We start from the raw sequence: 17563 nt of genomic DNA, 5'->3' as shown, positions 1-17563 counted from the left end.
GCGGAATGGGTTTTCTTTGACGCTGCAGGCGGCTGCTGTGCATCCTGGACTGTTAGGAAGCATATTCCCGATGAGGGCTTGGCAAACGAGAAATATGAACTTCTTTGCGTCACGATACCGAGCTTCCCACAGGCTACTTCTGAAGAAATTAATAGCCTGGGGAATTGCACGGGCTTCAACTTCGATGAGCTCAGTTCGGCATGCGAGATCTTCGGTAAGCCTCCACCAGTCCAGCTTACCAAGCAGGAGGAAGGTTTTCTTAAAGGCGAAATCGGCCAGGACTTATTAAGCAAAGGCTTTAAGAAAGAAGATGTTAAGAAACTTCCAAAGGATCGGTTAGGGCGGCCAACTATCAATGGAGTCAACATTAAAAAAGAGTTCTGCATCAACCCTTCAAAGTCGACTTTAGAAAAGAGTTCGGCATCGATTTTAGTGGTAAAGCGCAGAGTTACAGGGTCGGGCAGGGCGTGGAGGTCGGCAGGGACGGGATCGGGAAGAACAGAGGACAAGCAGTAGGGTCAGATTTACATAAGCAATAGAGAAGAAGTATTCAGTAAGGCTATACTATAGTTATATCCTCCTTTTTTAAAAAAAAACTATTATAAGGCGTGAAATGTCTTAATCTTGTACCTTGGTATAGCGGTGTCTAGCCTGACCGAAATCGGCGTGGCCAGGATCTTTGCACGAAATTAAAAAGACGAGTTTATAATTACTAATTATTATAGTATTAAATTCAAGGTTATAAAAGGTGTAAAGAGGGTACCCTAAAACTTATCGCCCGTATTAAGCTATAAGTTATTAGGTTATTACGCGCGCGGCTTATTGATCTTGGTCTTGATACGTGTGTAGCCTTTAAAGCAGCTCTTAGCTGGGTCTTTGCAGTTAAGGCCTGCCTCGTTGTACTGATCCAAGTGGGCATAGACAGTGTAGACGTGGAAGAAAGCTAGGAACAGAGAGTTAGTTGGTTTTTGACGCAAATAGCCAGGTCATAAATACTTGAACCGAGCGAGAAAAGGGTGGTAAAATAGAGGCTATAAAAAGATTGTAATTACTGTCTGGAAGTAAGCCACGTTTCATGAGGCGGCTGCTGTGAAGAACATCCTCAGCGAGGGCCACAGAGCCAATTACCCCGACAGCCAAACGGGTTTGAGCGATCATTCTGAGCATGAGCCTGCTGTGCAGTTCTTTAGAAGGACTGGGCACAGAGAGAGGAGGAAATGAATAATATTTCTTTGCTTATTAATGCCTTTGGCCTGTCGAGGCAGAGCACGAGCCCCGGTAACAATTGCAAAGAGAGCGTGAACCTGGTCACACACCTTGGATGGCCCTCTTTAATTTGTCTTTAACATGCAGGTGCTAGTTGCAAAGTATTATACTCTATTATACTTCACAGGCGAACTTGCCAATGCGTTCAGCGGCAGCCCCGGTCTGAAGTCTGTTATTCTACGCAGTTTTCTTCTGCTAGAAGTCTGGTAGGACACAAGAACCATGAGAATCCTGGGGAACGGGACATGACAAAGGGGCATTATCTCTTGAAATTGCTCTTCTTTTCCATGACGCGTCGGTCTTGGCGGGCCTTCCGTGTAATATAAGCAAGACTGATGCCTCAAAAGCCGACAGGTTGATAGTGCGCAAATATTCATTTATAAGCATAGTCTTGGCAATTTGATCCCTGTCTCGTGGCTGGTAATGTCTCTCGAACAGGGGCCTGGCATTGGCTCTTCCGCTACTTCAAGGTTAGTGGACATGCAGTGGAAAGAGAATTACGGAGTACCAGACCTGCTGTCACGGAATCTACTGACTAAGATATTGAGATTATAGTGGAGCAATTTGTGGCCGAGCAGCCTTCACGTGTTACCTCGAGTCAGACTATTATAGAGAATTGACTTGGTAGTTAGAATATATAGTTTCCTATTAATACGAAGTTTCATGCTATTAACCTGGGTAAAATAATAAAGAATAAACGTGATATGTTGTCTATTTAATACAAGGTATTCTCTTCTGTTTATAACTTCAATAATTTATTCTTGTCCGTCTCGCAATTATATACTTTGTCACGTAGCCGATCAAATAAAAACATAATATATATTAGAAAAGCTAAACTACTATAACTATTTAATAAATATTATGTAATATCACGCTATATATAGGAAAATATAAACAAAACAGTGTAAAAAGATCTTTTATATTACTTAACAAGCTAGTATCCTAGTTGCAGGGGTAGTAGTACCTTATAAATCCGTTATTAGCAGTTAATACTACTTAAATATACTATAAAAATTAGTTACGTAATTAATACCACTTCAATATACTGTGGAGATTAGTTACGTAAGTAATATTACTTAAATATATTATAAAGATTAGTAATAAAATTAATAGTGCTTAAATATACTAGTTATTAAGGTATATACTTCGTATACTAGCAGTATTTAAATAAACTTATATTTAGCTTATTCCTGTTTATATATTGTTAGATTTAGTAGTACTGCTATTAAGATCTACTATAGTTCAAGACGCTTATTTTCCTCTTGTCTTCCTCCAACAAATTTAACTATACATCTATTGCTATGGCACGACACGGCCGGCTTTTCACTTTACTTGCCCTTGCAGTAGGCTTGTACCCTCAAGTTTATGCTCAACCTATTGGATCCTTGCCGCCAGACGTTAGGGGTGAACTCCGAGGCCCATCTGAGCTGTTAGGTGCTCTTAATATAAACGATCTTGGACGTCTAGACGAGCGCGCACTTGGCGCAAGACGGGAAAACCGTCCGCCTAAGATACTACCGCCACCCCAGATTGTGTATCGTGGTGACAAGAGATCACCCGAGGAGATCAAAGCTAATGGCGGTTTCTTGCCAAGCTCTGAAATTAAGCCAACCAATGAGAATAACGGATTTGGTCTTTATAGGCACCACTTAGGAGGCCACGGCCTCGTAAATGGTAAAAGAGTTACCGCGTATGTATCTACAACTAGACTCTTCGGGACGGCACTTGGATATGCAAATATGGCTAGCGAAGAGGGTGGTTGGATATACGAAATCCAAGCCTTACCTCACATGATTGACTCTGATGGGACTCTGTTGCAGGGACGCAAATGGACTAAGGAATATGAATTTTCGGCCTTGGGGGGTATATCCTGGGCTCAAGTCAAGTCAGCAGCCCAGGTGCCTGGCTTTAAGACCCCCCAAGACTACGGTGTTCTATCTTGGTCCGGCGTCGATCCGGAAGGCTTCAAGAAGTCAATGCCCGAAAAGCAATGGTTTAATAACACAGACTACAACTCGACCTTCGATCAGTTCAAAGCAAGCCCGGGGCAGCCACAGCTCGCAGGGTGGTTCGACGACCGCGAGAAGTACAAGTCCCAAGAACCCTGGAGCCTCAACCAGACCAAGCCCATCGAGGATTATTTCATGGATTTCATGAACCAGGTTGGAGGGCATGTGGGTTGGAGGGGTACCTATCCTTTGGTGCTCAAAACTGATGACGAATACGCCGACAATTTTATCAAATGGATCCTTGATGGGTACTAAGCTTTAAGCTACCCGCCGAGCTTCTGGGTCTAGGGTTATAGTCACCTATCTTATACCTTACTGCCGACAGATTAGAGACAGCCGACGAGGTATAGGGAGCGAGATATACCGCTTTTTCGGGGTTTCGGCTTCGAAAGATGTTAGCATAGAGGATATTTACCCGCAAATAGACTGCTAGCTTTATAAAAATCGGTTCCTAAAGTTCTGGCTTTAGCTGTAACGGGCTGGGCCGTTGTAGTTTCGCAGAAGTAGCCATACGTCAGGTGTCATCTCTTTTGCAACTCACGCATCCAGGGTAGCAAAAGGCACAGGACCCATGTTACCTGGCGCACCAGCCGAGATGCTCGATGTGGCGTCAATGTTTTGTGGGAATCAACTTTACAATGCACCACTACATTTTACGTATTCCCTTGCAGCCAAGACCTAGAAGAATCAACATAAAAAGTAAACAACCAAGAAAACGTCTTAATTAAGTAGATGATGTCGATGCGAGTGTATCGCATGATATATTACATATTGATATTGGAAAACCTTCATGACGCCCCTCTGCTTTTTGGCAGATGATGGCAATACCTTATCTCGTCTCGCCCATGATGATTCTTTCGTCTTGTATGCTCCGTCACACCCATAGTGTGCAGCGTTTTTGACTCGCTCCCCTCTTGCCCACTCAAAACGTTTGAAACTCTTGCATTATTCCGTCCGCATTTACTCGGCAGGCTTGCGTCCAACCATGAGGTACATGGGTGTGAACAGCTTCTCACGGCCACCAGCGACCAGGCAGTCAGCAGCAAGAGCCAGACTGTCAGCAGTCTTCTTTGTGCCCGCGGGAGCCAGACGCATAGTTTCTAAGAGACCAGCCAAGTTGTGGGCAATGGTGCGGCCCCACGTCGTCATGCGGACAATAGTAAAGATGTCTCCAATCGTCTGTATGTAACGCAGCTCACCAGACAGGGGCCAGTACCAGGGGAGAGGGTCAGGGCGGTCGGCCAGATCCTCAGCACGTAGGAGCTCGAAACCGGCCGCCTTCATGGCCTCCAAGGCGTCAGACACCTTGCACATGTTGGAGATGCCGTCACCCTGCTCGATTCCGAGGCGGATTTCGCGGTGGTGGATGTTGTCGTTGTCGTACTCATCCGTCATGAGCCATTCGTAAACACCAAAGACACCGCCGGGTTTGAGGACGCGGAAAATCTGGCTGTAGATACCCTCAAGGGTGGGAGCGTGGACCGTAGCCTCAATGGCATAGACAGCGTCAAAGGTATTGTCCTCAAAGGACATTTGCTGCCAGCCAGTTAGCTCCTCATCTTCAATGACCCCCCCCCCGGGAAAACAACAAATGGGGCATTCGCCATCGTTCCACTCACCATAAAGTCACCCTTGACGAAATCCAGCTGATTGGACAGACCCTCCTTTTGAGCGTAGTGGGTAGCACGGTCAATCTGGTAGTCGTTGTTGTTCAGACCAGTGATATGAGCGCCGGTGAACTTGGCAATCTCGCGGGCCGGGCCTCCAACACCACAACCAACGTCAAGGACTTTCATTCCCTCCTTTATACCAATGCTGTGGGCGAGGTAGTGCTCGTGACGGGCAATGGCCTGGTAGAAGGGCTCGCCGAGGGAGAAGCGACAGAAATGAAAAGACTGGCCCCAGCCGTATTCGTACAGATCAGTAGCGAGGTTGTAGTAGCTAGCAGTTAATGAGCATCATATGATTGTCGAGGGTGTGCTAATAAAACATACTGTCTCGTCAAGGTTGCGTACTCGGCAGTTCTAGCCTTTGCAGGAGTTAGCCATAGAGTCTCACTATTTCTGTCGGCAACTCTTGACAACACGTACAGCGCGTTCCTCGGCAGTCTCGTTCTCGGCAGGCTTGTTGTCCCAGTGTTTAAAGTACTCGTCAACAGCCGCCTTCTTGGCCTCGCCACCCTTGGAAAACATTGCTGCAATCCCGCCGCGAGCCTGGGCAGATTTGCCGTGCATTGCCTTGTTGAAGGCTGCATCGCGAGAGTGGTCTTCGCGCTCGAGACTTGAAGAATTGGCAACCATGTTGAAGGTACGTGATGAGTTTTGTGTGACAATACAGACGACGTCTAGAAGACGTTATAGAGGAGAGTAGGAGAACGACGGGCACGGAAGGAGACGAGGGATCGTGGGAGTGCTTGGAGAAGGTTTTATGGTCGTCTTTTGCTTTCCCTCACATGCCTGTGTTCATCTAATTTCAAGGTCCTCTTTTTCCCTGCCCTTTCTGCCGCCCCTTTGGCGGCCCCTGGCAAGATTGGATTAAATGGGGCGCCCTCATTGGACCATCTTGGTCCACTGCGCATTCTCCTGGAATCGATTCTGCACCGGGGATCTGGCGCTTGCTTTCATTGGCCATTTTCTGCCAGAAACAGAAGGCGGTCTCGATCAACAATTACGAATACGAAAGCGAACCGTTTCAGGGAGTGCGGAGGAGTAGTACTCCGTGGCGACTCCACAGTAGTGGCTGAGTCGCGAAGCCACAGACCATTTTGCTTAGTCAGATAAAATCTTCGAATCGATAAGATAATTACGCCACAGCGTTAGGTCAGCAGGAATTTGGCTGTCGCGGTTTGAGTGGCGGGTAGCAGATCAACAGGTAGATTTCTGATCTTAAATGCAGAGCTTGTCATCGTCAAGTCTGCCTTGCGCATCATCTGGTGCACCTTAAGATAATACATCACCATGCCGCCCCAAATCAAGCAGGACTTGAATAGATCAGGATGGGAGAGCACAGACTTCCCCTCGGTGTGCGAAAACTGCTTACCTGAAAATCCCTATGTCAAGATGCTGAAGGAAGACTATGGTGCTGAATGCAAATTGGTACGTATCAAACACCCCCACATGCTCTTATTGCGACAGCCGTCATACTAATCGGTTACAGTGCACAAGACCGTTTACTGTATTCAGTTGGAACGGGGCCGACCGAGCTCAAAACCGACGAAAAAAGACCAACATCTGCCTGACTTGCGCCCGGCTCAAGAACTGCTGCCAGAGCTGTATGCTCGATCTTTCCTTCGGCCTTCCCATCGCTGTTCGAGATGCTGCGCTCAAAATGGTTGCACCCGGTCCACAATCCGACATTAACAGGGAATACTTTGCCCAGAACAATGAAAAGCTCATCGAAGACGGCAAAGCAGGTATTGAAGAGTACGAGAAAACGGATGAAAAGGCACGAGAGCTGCTTCGTCGATTGGCGAACAGCAAGCCCTATTTCAGAAAAGGTCGAGCTGTCGATGAATCAGAACTTGTAGGGAACAGTTCCGGTGGCAGCGTTGCTACTGGTGCTGGACAAGGCGGGCCAGGTCCTGTCCGAACTCGAGATAGTAGGGCTGCAGCTGCGGCAGGTGCCAGACCACGAGGCGGGAAAGGACGACAAGCGTTCCCTAGCGCTGCGCAACTACCTCCAAGCGAGAAGGACTGGCTTCCACCCGATGATACGAATATCATGTCCCTATTTATTACCGGTGTGGAGGACGACTTGCCCGAGTTCAAGCTACGAGAGTACTTCAAGGTACATGGAAAGATCAAGAGCTTGGTATGCTCGCATATGTCCCATTGCGCTTTTATCAACTACGAAACTAGAGCAGCGGCCGAAAAGGCCGCCGCCGCTTGCCAGGGCCGGGCTGTTATTGCAGGTTGCCCATTGCGAGTTCGATGGGGTCAACCAAAGGCAATCGGCACAATGAACAAGGAGGAGAGAGGACAAATGCTCCGTGACGCCCGGGTTGGGATCCCCAGAAAGCCCCAACATCGCGGCGGTATCGAGGCCGGCTCCCACGGGGCTAGTCAAGCACTGCTTTCTCCCAGTTCTTCTGTCGCTGCTCCCCCGGGTGCTGATGATACCCCCAACTACGCAAGTCTTTCTGGGGACTAAGTTGCTCCTGCACAGTAATTCAGCATATGTGGTGTTTGGCGTTTGGAATTTGGACAATCTGGAGCAGTATAGAGGGGATGCCGTAGGGATCAAACAGTTGAGATTGGCTGGTTGTCATAATTATATGCATTGTGGATGGGAGGGTATCATGACAGGCGTCCCGTCGTAACCAGGTAGTAAATATACATTATTGTACATGCAAGTGTTTCCTTCTGTTCTTTTCACGTATGTTTATCTCCCGTTGCCACCGCAGCACCCGCCACCAACTGCGCCGCTTCCTGCAGTCTTTACGCTTTCATTGTCGCCTCTCTCGGTGTGTTCATGGATTCGAAGCTCTAAGCACGCGGTCAGCTCATGCAGATTCTCTTGATCTCCTCACATATTACGCAACCTACGGTACATATTCTCCCCACCCTCCATCCGCTTTCCCTGGACCACATTGGCCTTCAGAAAGTTGGCCACTTCTTGCGCATGCTGAATAGCCTCTTGAGTAGACGCATCGGACGAGTTGAGAGAGGACTTTTGTCGGAATTCGTGGCGAATTTGTTGTTGAGCGGCAGCCAGGATTGGGGCGTCGCCTTTAAGCCTCTCTGTTAGCATGAATTGGAAATAGAACATGTAGTTAGCATACCTTGAAAAGCAATGCGTGCTGCGCGCATCAAATTTTTGTATGCCGCCAGAGCCATGGTTCGACGTTGCGAAGGTATGGCGCCCTATCATGTAACTTTACAATGCCTTCTTCCAAGACGAAGCACATGAAGGCAAATAGGCGATGCAACAATAAGCTGTAGAGGCTAGCGGAGCCAGGTTCGGCCGTCTTCCGGTGCTTACAGCGCCCGGCAGATTTGGAGCGCGATTGACCCCACCAACAACTGTGGACAAATCTGGTCCAGAGAAAAAAAAAGTGCGAGCCCTCCGGCCTTTATCTTTTTATCCATTGCCAACCACCCAGGTGCAGCATCACAATGGCTACCGTTATGCAGGTCAATGACCTGCCTCTACCCATTCTTCCCGAAGGATGGAATGCTGAGAAGGACTTCAAGGCCATTGGGCAACTGTCCGGCGCTGTGCAGCGCAGCATTGAACCTGTTGGCCCTCATTTCCTGGCCCACGCCCGCCGAGCTCGCCACAAGCGCACTTTCTCCGAAGACGATCGCATCCAGGCTCAGGAGAGCGCCAAGAAGGTCGAGGATGGGGATGAGAGCGATGAGAGCGAGGCTGAGGATCCCATGATGCTGCAGCGCGAGGCCAAGGACTGGAAGGTATGGATATTCCCTATGGACCAAGTCAAGTACGAATTGCGAGGCTAACCTGTCGATCCAACAGACCCAGGATCACTACAAGATTTTGGGCCTCTCCAAGTACCGCTGGAAGGCTACGGAGGACCAGATCAAGAAGGCCCACCGCAAGAAGGTTCTGAAGCACCACCCCGACAAGAAGGCCGCCCAGGGCCGTACTGAAGACGACCAATTCTTCAAGTGCATCCAAAAAGCCACCGAGGTTCTCCTTGACCCCGTCAAGCGCCGCCAGTATGACTCCGTTGACGAGGAAGCCGATGTTGAACCACCAACCAAGAAGCAGCTCCAAAAGGGTGATTTCTACAAGCTCTGGAGCAAGGTCTTCAAGTCTGAGGGCCGATTCTCCAAGACTCACCCCGTACCTACGTTTGGCAACGCCGAGTCTACCAAGGAGCATGTTGAAGACTTTTACAACTTCTGGTACAACTTTGACTCGTGGCGCAGCTTCGAGTACCTTGATGAGGATGTCCCCGATGACAACGAGAACCGTGACCAGAAGCGCCACGTTGAGCGAAAGAACGCCAACGCCCGTAAGAAGAAGAAGGCCGAAGACAACGCCCGCCTCCGCAAGCTACTGGATGAAGCGTCTGCTGGTGACGAGCGTATCAAGCGCTTTAGACAGGAGGCCAATGCTGCCAAGAACAAGAAGCGTTTCGAAAAAGAGGCTGCCGAGAAAAAGGCCACCGAGGACGCCAAGGCCAAGAAAGAGGCGGAGGAGAAGGCCCAAGCTGAGGCCGAGGCTGCTGCCAAAGCCGACCGCGAGTCTGCAAAGAAGGCCAAGGAAGCTGCCAAGAATGCCGTCAAGAAGAACAAGCGTGTGCTCAAGGGTTCCATCAAAGATGCCAACTACTTTGCCACTGGCGACGTGTCGGCTGCCCAGATCGATGCTGTCTTGGGAGATGTTGAGCTCGTCCAGGGAAAGATTGATCCAGACGAGATTGCTGCTTTGGCCGGCAAGCTTAATGGTCTGACGGTGGCTGATAAGATCAAGGCTGTTTGGAACGACGAGGTCAAGAGGCTTGTTGATGCTGGCAAGCTCAAGGATGGTGAAGCCAAGACCCTGGCTTAAAAATATCGGACTAGGTGCACTGTCTGCAGGATGACTGAGAGATATATGAAGGTAGCGTATGATTGGGTTAGACATGTCACTTTTATGCATAGACAAAAGGGGGGTGATTTAAAGTTGACATATATTCTATTCGATTCCTGCTTCTCACCAGACATTAAGTGGATTTCCCTTCATGACACTTTTCTTCTTTTGTTTCCTTTCTCCTCCTAACCTTCACTAATGCCCCAGCCGCAACCCTGCTTTTCCTCGAAAAGGTTATGTGTTGGTTAAGGGAGATTATAACCTAGTGTTCAATGCCTATTTGAGACAACTACACATTTACCGAGCAGCGAGCGACGACGACGACAGAGGCAAGCAAGCAAGCAAGCTGGTCGCCTGATATGTGCCGACATTGAAACACTGACGGTGGCAGATTGAATGGGACTTCCGAGTCCAGCGACACCTGCATCAACATGAGGCTGCCTGCCGCCCATCTCCACCTGCCAATCAGTACATTAAGCCTGGCACCCAGGGACATAAAAAAGCTTCGAAATTGGCGGTACCCACTGCAGGTGCTTCCTCAGCATCCAAGTGGACCATTGACCGGACTTGAAGTGACATCGGACATTTGGACCTTTGCTCTCCACCTCCACAAACTATGGGCCTTTCTCTCTTTTCCCATTCACATCCATTATCAGAATTCCACATTTGCCATCAAAGCTCTGCCCATCTGCTTATTTCCCGTGCTGAGCATCTTTTCTTTTTCCTCTGGGATCTTGCCATTCTATAACACATCGCTTCTACCCCTTTCTCCGTGGCGACTCCCAAAACTGCCAGCTCCTCCGCCCTGCCCGAGTCCTCCCTCGCTGAACAACTCCCCATGCCGTCTCGTTACCAGTATCAATTCGAGGTGGCTTGCCTTGCAATACTCGACCGATAAATTGACTTCATATCTCCTTTTTATCTCCCTCGAGGCGCCCAACCGTACATGTCTGTTGTCGCCTCTAACACGGCCGGCGAGCAGGCATTGTGTCATCATGGAAGTCCCCAGCGAGACTGCGATGCCCCGCTCAACGGGTCTTCCAAGCCGGCTGGTGTCAAGTTTTCTTTGAACGACCTCAGACTAGGCGAAAGCTTTGATACAGTAAGTGCTCGCTATTTTTTTTCTTCCTGTCCTCTTAAGCCCATCATAATGACCTCGTCAACCAGATCAAGCTCGACGTCGGACTCCTAGCGTGGCACATTGGCCACTTCCCCAAGGAACACGGGGCGGCTGGTGAAAGGGTCAGCGAAGATGACCTTTACGCGATTCTGGAACTGTCTCAAAACATAGGAAACAACGTTGACAAAATTTTTGCCCTTCGAAATCAGAATGCGATCCCAACAGAAAGCGAAAGCATACAAGAAGAGCCCATTAGCCCCGGAGAAAGCCAATATCATCAGCCGCAACAATTGAAGAATACATGCCCCAGGAGAAGGAGGAGCGAAGATTCAAGCCCAGGCCCACGAATTCCCGCAAAGCGACAGCGAAGCATTGCCTGCTGCCGGACATGCTTGACCGACCAAACACCGAAATGGCGAAATGGCCCAGCTGGCCCTGGGACTCTGTGCAATGTGTGTGGCTTAATATATGCGAAACGACGGGGAAGAATTCGCGCCGCGAAAGACGCACCGAAACAGCCCTCCTCTTGCTAGTTAACTGGTATCTAGCCGATAATGACATGGAGGCTGGAGATCGAAGACTGGAGATACAAGGATACAAAATTGGTTTCGGCGTGTTACATTGGCTGATTTGTTTCATTTTCTTGGGTAAACCCTTGCATTGAGGCTCGATGCCAAATGTATTCTATTTCTTCATCTCTTTTGGATATACCCATCTTCGTAACTATACAGTGATTAATTATTGTGGTTCAAGAGAACAGGCCAGGCTATGAAATTAGAATGTAGGATTTGGATTAAAACTCGCGAAGCGCAACACCAGTAATGGGTCGGAGGTAAATATCGCACGAGCGGACTCGGCTGTTATGGAGAGACCTCTTTCAAAAGTGTGAGAATGAGCTGATGGGCTTCCTCGCATGCCCCATGCATCAACCGCAATCTAGATCTGCCGGTGGCGTTATCCTGAAAGGTTCAGGCCTCGAGGTCCTTGCTGCCATCGTCCGCCACATTAGAGGCCTAGTCCTAGGTCAGCTCTGATGGAGGGACCCTGACTCCACTTAGTCCACCAGCCCGTCTCGCCTCTTGTCGTCAAATGTCCTCTCTTGACCAGCTGGTGTCGCACTGTCAAAATTTGGTGGGGCAGACGACACCAGGCTGAGAAAAGAATATTGGAATTTCATCTCTTTCGACCGTTCGTAGCTTTTCCACCCATATGCCTCCGCAAGCTCCGTACGCCTAAGTGCAAAACTTCTCACCACGGTCGCTGCAAAGGCCAAACCTCAGTGCGCCGCAGGCAATTCTGTCATGATATTTCGCCTCTCCTCGCCTTGACGACTGAGGTGTCGCGTCATTGGAGGCAGCCATGGCCGCCAACGTCGTAGCCGAGGAAGCCCGTGAGCGCGAGACGTTTCGGTACATTTTCCATGCGGCAGTTTCAACGTAGCTACTGATAATTCGCGTGCTAACAGCCTCTTGAGTATAGATACGACTCGTCTTTGATCAACCAACTGTTTCCCAACCCGGACGAGGCGCCAATCTTCCCCTCACAACTTACTCCCGACCCATCCTTGACTGCCTTTGCAGAATTGGGCGTGCACCGTCTCAACGCTTGCCGTGCCTTTGTTTCGCTCTTCGATAGGCAGCATCAGTATATTGTCGCCGAGGCTACGCCTACGACTCCGCTCTCACCGGGTAGCAGCGCTGCTCAGCAGCCTAGCGGGCGGGATGGACTCGAGGCGCAACTCTTGCTTTGGGGCACCTCCCTGCCTCGCTCAAGTAGTATTTGCGACCATGTTCTTACGTCTTTGGCCCCGGGGGCTACTCATGAGCGGATAAAGTGTGGTCAGGAGCCTTATCCGGAACTTCCTGTGACTGTTATAGGTGACCTGGAAAACCACCCGTTCATGGAGGGGGTAACCGCTTTGCCATGTTGGCCACCTTACAAGTTTTATGCTGGTGTTCCGCTCAGGACTCCAAAGGGAATATATATCGGTGTTTTTAGCGTGTTGGATATGGACGGCCGGGAGGGAGAGGACCCCAATATTTCTCCGATCATGCAGGACATTTCGCGAACGATTATGGGATATTTAGAGACGCGAAGGTTTAGAGATGGTCAAAGGAGGGCTGATAGGATGGTGAAGGGTGTTGGGAGCTTCGTACAGGGCAAGTCAACGACCTCGGGGTGGCAGGTTGCGCCTTGTGCCGATGAAGCGGAAGATCGGGCTGATACTAATGCTGGTGACGCAGAAGAAGGTGAGTGCTCATTTGGAAACTCTGATGTATCCTGTGCTGCTGATGGCATGCACTAATGGGATGTAGATCCAACAACTCAAGCATCAGCTAGTAAGGACAAGAAGAGCCATGTCAACGATGCTTCTACCAAATCTGCAAAGCACATCTTCTCCAAGGCGGCAAAGATTATACGTGAATCGATCGAAGCCGACGGCGTGCTATTCTTGGATGCTGGAATTTCATCCTTTGGCGGACGAGCTACTGTCGGTGGAATCGCGGGAAGTCGTGATGGTGAGCGTCGTGCATCCGCCACCAGTATGCATTATGCAGCTGGAGCTCTGAATAACTGCTCGTGCTGCAAGGTTCTCGGGTTCTCCACGTCATACTCTTCCAGCATTGATGGGCACGATCAGGAGCAATGCTACAAGCAGCTCCCCGAACACGCATTGGGCGAATATTTGAAGAAGTACCCCAGAGGCACCATCGTCACATTGAACGAACTCAACACACCAAATGACACAACAGCTATTTCTGATGAAGGAACGCAGCCTGTCTTGGACATTCCCCGGCAACCGTTAGGATTGCATCTGGACCTTCAAAAGGCGAAGTCGTCAGAATCAATGAAATCCGAATACGACATGGAGGATTTTGTGAGAGACTTGCTACCTGGGGCCCGGAACGTTGCCTTTTTCCCTCTTTGGGACCCCCAAAAACGCCGGTGGTATGCTGGTGGTTTCGCATACACCAAGAAAGCGTCACGCGTCTTGTCCGTGGAGGGAGAACTAAGCTATCTTTTGGCTTTTGGCACTGTCATCATGGCAGAGGTGTTCCGGATAGACTCCAAGGTGGTGGAACAATCCAAAATGGATGTGTTGAGCTCCATATCTCACGAACTGCGTTCACCTCTCCACGGCATCATTCTCGGTGCCGAACTACTCCATGATACTGCTTTGGATGCATTCCAAGGAGACCTGCTGCACTCTATGGAGACTTGCAGCCGTACTCTGCTTGACACTGTCGACCATCTGTTGGACTGGAGCGGAGTCAATAACTTTCTCTCGCCGACATCCGTACCGCAAGACAATGGCGACGTAGAAGAACGAGGATTACGGTCGGGGAAAATGGCAACTATTGAATCAGGCATGATGAGCATAGTGTCACGCGTCAGTGTAGACTTGATCGTGGAGGAAGTTGTGGAAAGTGTCTACGCAGGACGTATTTTTCAGCTCCGGACGCTGGGGTCAAACGTGGCACAAACCGGAAATCCAGCCGGCTCAGAAGCAATGCAGCCAAATGAGTTAGTTGACTGCTTGGCGGCACAAAAGGAATCTGACATCTCTACGATATGCGTCGACATTGAACCCAACGCTTCGTGGGAATTTTACTCACAACCAGGTGCATTGCGTCGGGTCGTTATGAATTTGGTTGGCAATTCGCTCAAGTTCACGACCAAAGGATTTGTCAAGATTTCTCTGGACCAGCCGCAGATATCACCAGCTGTTGGGGAGCAAGAGGGCACCTATGTGCGACTAACAGTAACAGATTCTGGCTGTGGAATTGGCAAATCGTATCTCGAGAACGACATCTTCACTCCGTTTATCCAAGAGGACGGCCTCAAGCCAGGAATGGGCCTCGGCCTCAGTTTTGTGGAAAGAATTGTGACGGCACTCAAGGGGTCCATCTCAATACAGAGCGTGGTTGACAAAGGAACCAGTGTATCCGTCACAATACCACTTTCTCCCGTGGTGCCAGAAACCGCAACTCCAAGGCTGCGGAATCCCGGTCACGAATTTGAGTCTCAAAAGAACGATTTGAAGGGCTTACGAGTGCTTCTTTTGGGCTTCCGTGATACGCCATCCGTTGATAGTGACGACGGTGTGTTTGGAACGAATGTTGTTGAACGCGAGGGAATTGCGAATATATGCCGAGATTGGCTGCAAATGCAGGTGGTAGATCCATCTCAAAGCAATACTTTTATACCGGATTTGTTGCTATGCGACGAGACGTATTTGCACCTGAATTCTCATATCCACACCCAGCGAAACGCCTCTTCACCTCCCGCAGTGGTCATTTGCAAGAACGCGGTGTCCGCTCGCGACCTGGCAGAGAACAAAATATTCAAGCGCAGACCCAACGACCAATTGTGGGAGTTTAGCGCCCAGCCGTAAGCCTCAGCCTACTCCAAAAAAAGACGATTACAAAGTGCTGACATGATGTTTAGTGTTGGTCCTCGAAAACTGGCCAAAGTCCTATCACTGACATTCAAGCGATGGACAACTTACCAAGCAACTCTCAACCCCTTGTCGGCGGCTCAAACCCCCGAAGACGAAGACGGCCCTCGCCCAACCAACGCAACGGTCACCGTGCCGGAAACAAACTCGTACCACGCTGACGGAATACCCGAGTCGGTTATCCCAAACTCGTTTCATGACATCTCGCTGCCTGAACGAGTACGTCGATCCACCCCCCTCGCAGCCATATACCCCGACTCAACCACATCCGACATCGACTCCAACCAACCAGGCACAAGTTTCCTACTCGTCGACGACAACCCCATCAACCTCAAAATCCTCATCACCTACATGAAGAAACTTCGACTACCCTACCGCACCGCCACAAACGGCCAACAAGCCGTCGACTTATTCCGCGAAGGAAACGGTCTCTATAAGTGTGTTTTCATGGACATTTCCATGCCGGTGATGGATGGCTTCGAAGCAACGCGGCATATACGAAGCACGGAGATGGAAAAGGGCTTGCATCGGTGTACAATCTTTGCGCTGACGGGGTTGGCGAGTGCGGATGCGCAGCAGGAGGCATTTACAAGCGGGATCGATTTGTTTTTGACCAAGCCAGTCAAATTAGCTGAATTGAGTCAGATTTTGTCGGCGAGATTCGGGTCAATACAGAATTGAGCATGAGATGGGGCTTGCGGTATTTGGGCGAGCATTGCATATGCGTTGCGTTGCGTTGGTTTTTGGTAGGGCAAGGGCGGAGTTCAACTGCTACGAGGATGGGTTTAAATGATGTTGCATTAGATTTGCTTTCGAGGTTCTGCTCGCTTCCTGATGCTCCGGCCATATAACCTTGTTCTGAAGTCGTGCTTGCTGGCGGAATGCTTCGTGCGTCGTGGTCTTGATTGCACTTGTATGCCCTTGTTGGCTAACAGGACGGCTTGCATTGGCTTGGCGATGCATTGATTTCAATATAGCGTGTCAGCGAGGCAGGCATAGAGAATACTGTTTATTTCTAGTTAAATTGCTAGTGTCAACTAAAACACTTGGTCCTCTGGCTACCTTGTTAGCCAAGGCAGGTATGCGATATCAAGGGTCTGCCGTTGTAAACAACTATACCTGGTCGCCGGGGGTTTTCTCCGCAGAGGTGAGCTACTTGCAGTAGTCGGACAAGCAATTATCCAACCAGTTTGGTTGTAGTCTCGCAAAGCACGACATCGACGCCGAGACGACCAAGTTGCCGGTGCTCATCTGGATCCATGGCCGAGGCCTCGCGCATGGCGCTGCCACGAATCCACCATGGGGTATGTTGGCCCAGTACTATGATGCGTTTTACATTACCGTATTCAGCATGAGACAAGATATGTGCTGTGAGGTTTCCATCCACCCTGGCGATGACAAGAGAGACAATCAAGTCGAGGCGACAGACGACAAAAAACGAATCCCGCTCGGCACGACCGCCGACGTGATTATTAGCTCTATTCGTTTGGCCAGCTGCATGTGGTTTATGCCAAATTTCACGATCCTTTTCACATCGAGCCATACCTCGAAGTCTGCAGCTAAAAACGCTCTTCAAGCATATAATATCCTGCCCACATCATCTGATGAAGCGTTTTTCGAGGCGCTCACCCGGGTTAATTTTAATACTACTATGATATATGAAGTATGTCATGCAGGTAAATTCTTCAAAACTCATCGCAGGAAGCAAGCTCTACTCTCTAGCCAGGACCGGAACTGCCTGGGTGTTCCATGTCACTGTGTCTAGTTTCACAATCCCTTTCCGGGCCCCGAGCAGGGCATTACACATCACGGCGTGGCACTCGTCTACGCCTTTGGTAATTTCCACCAGGCATTGGACAAGGTAAACAGGGGCGTTTCGGTGCTATTGGCCACAAGGAGGCTGGTGGGAAGCGTCTTGAATATGCCTCTAGAATACGTTCTATTCAACACTGAGATCCTAGTCTTTGTCTCCCTTGACAAGGGCTTGGAACTATATCCGTATTTAGCGACTAGCCATTGGCCTTCTCATGTCTCCGAGGGCATATGGCCGTTATTTATACACAGCAGTGATGAGCAGGCGAGTCTTGAAGCCAAAAGCCTCAACTAGGTCTCGGTCCCCTGCGAGCTCTCGTCAGGTCGAAGTGACGGTACGTGCCTGCCAAATCATGCCGC

The 17563-nt window shown here is 49.6% G+C and overlaps 6 protein-coding genes across 6 annotated transcripts; 4 read left to right on the top strand and 2 right to left on the bottom strand.

The window, feature by feature from the left end:
• Positions 1–2567: 2567 nt before the first annotated feature.
• On the top strand, positions 2568–3530 carry G6M90_00g082260 (uncharacterized protein; the record flags this gene model as incomplete). Its single annotated transcript, XM_014687971.1, has 1 exon — positions 2568–3530. One exon carries the CDS (start codon positions 2568–2570, stop codon positions 3528–3530), a length of 963 nt encoding a protein of 320 aa, XP_014543457.1.
• Positions 3531–4235: 705 nt separating this feature from the next.
• On the bottom strand, positions 4236–5575 carry erg6_1 (Sterol 24-C-methyltransferase; the record flags this gene model as incomplete). The annotated part of the gene is made up of 4 exons (XM_066131197.1): positions 4236–4811; positions 4895–5216; positions 5270–5304; positions 5366–5575. The coding sequence occupies 4 exons, from the start codon at positions 5573–5575 to the stop codon at positions 4236–4238; spliced, it is 1143 nt and encodes a 380-aa protein (XP_065987463.1).
• A 657-nt stretch (positions 5576–6232) lies between these two features.
• Positions 6233–7424, top strand: slt-11 (Pre-mRNA-splicing factor slt-11; the record flags this gene model as incomplete). The annotated part of the gene is made up of 2 exons (XM_014687969.1): positions 6233–6370; positions 6432–7424. The coding sequence occupies 2 exons, from the start codon at positions 6233–6235 to the stop codon at positions 7422–7424; spliced, it is 1131 nt and encodes a 376-aa protein (XP_014543455.1).
• A 231-nt stretch (positions 7425–7655) lies between these two features.
• On the bottom strand, positions 7656–8110 carry MZM1 (Mitochondrial zinc maintenance protein 1; the record flags this gene model as incomplete). The annotated part of the gene is made up of 3 exons (XM_066131196.1): positions 7656–7759; positions 7820–8002; positions 8056–8110. 3 exons carry the CDS (start codon positions 8108–8110, stop codon positions 7656–7658), a joined length of 342 nt encoding a protein of 113 aa, XP_065987389.1.
• A 279-nt stretch (positions 8111–8389) lies between these two features.
• Positions 8390–9791, top strand: zuo1 (Zuotin; the record flags this gene model as incomplete). The annotated part of the gene is made up of 2 exons (XM_014687967.1): positions 8390–8686; positions 8751–9791. The coding sequence occupies 2 exons, from the start codon at positions 8390–8392 to the stop codon at positions 9789–9791; spliced, it is 1338 nt and encodes a 445-aa protein (XP_014543453.1).
• Positions 9792–12291: 2500 nt separating this feature from the next.
• Positions 12292–16072, top strand: mak2 (Peroxide stress-activated histidine kinase mak2; the record flags this gene model as incomplete). The annotated part of the gene is made up of 4 exons (XM_014687965.1): positions 12292–12341; positions 12412–13181; positions 13248–15324; positions 15382–16072. The coding sequence occupies 4 exons, from the start codon at positions 12292–12294 to the stop codon at positions 16070–16072; spliced, it is 3588 nt and encodes a 1195-aa protein (XP_014543451.1).
• Between the last annotated feature and the right edge of the window lie 1491 nt (positions 16073–17563).

The sequence above is a fragment of the Metarhizium brunneum genome, chromosome 5 (genome assembly GCF_013426205.1).
Source record: "Metarhizium brunneum chromosome 5, complete sequence".
Classification (NCBI taxonomy): Eukaryota; Fungi; Ascomycota; class Sordariomycetes; order Hypocreales; family Clavicipitaceae; genus Metarhizium; species Metarhizium brunneum.
This window is presented reverse-complemented; position numbering and strand designations above follow the sequence as displayed.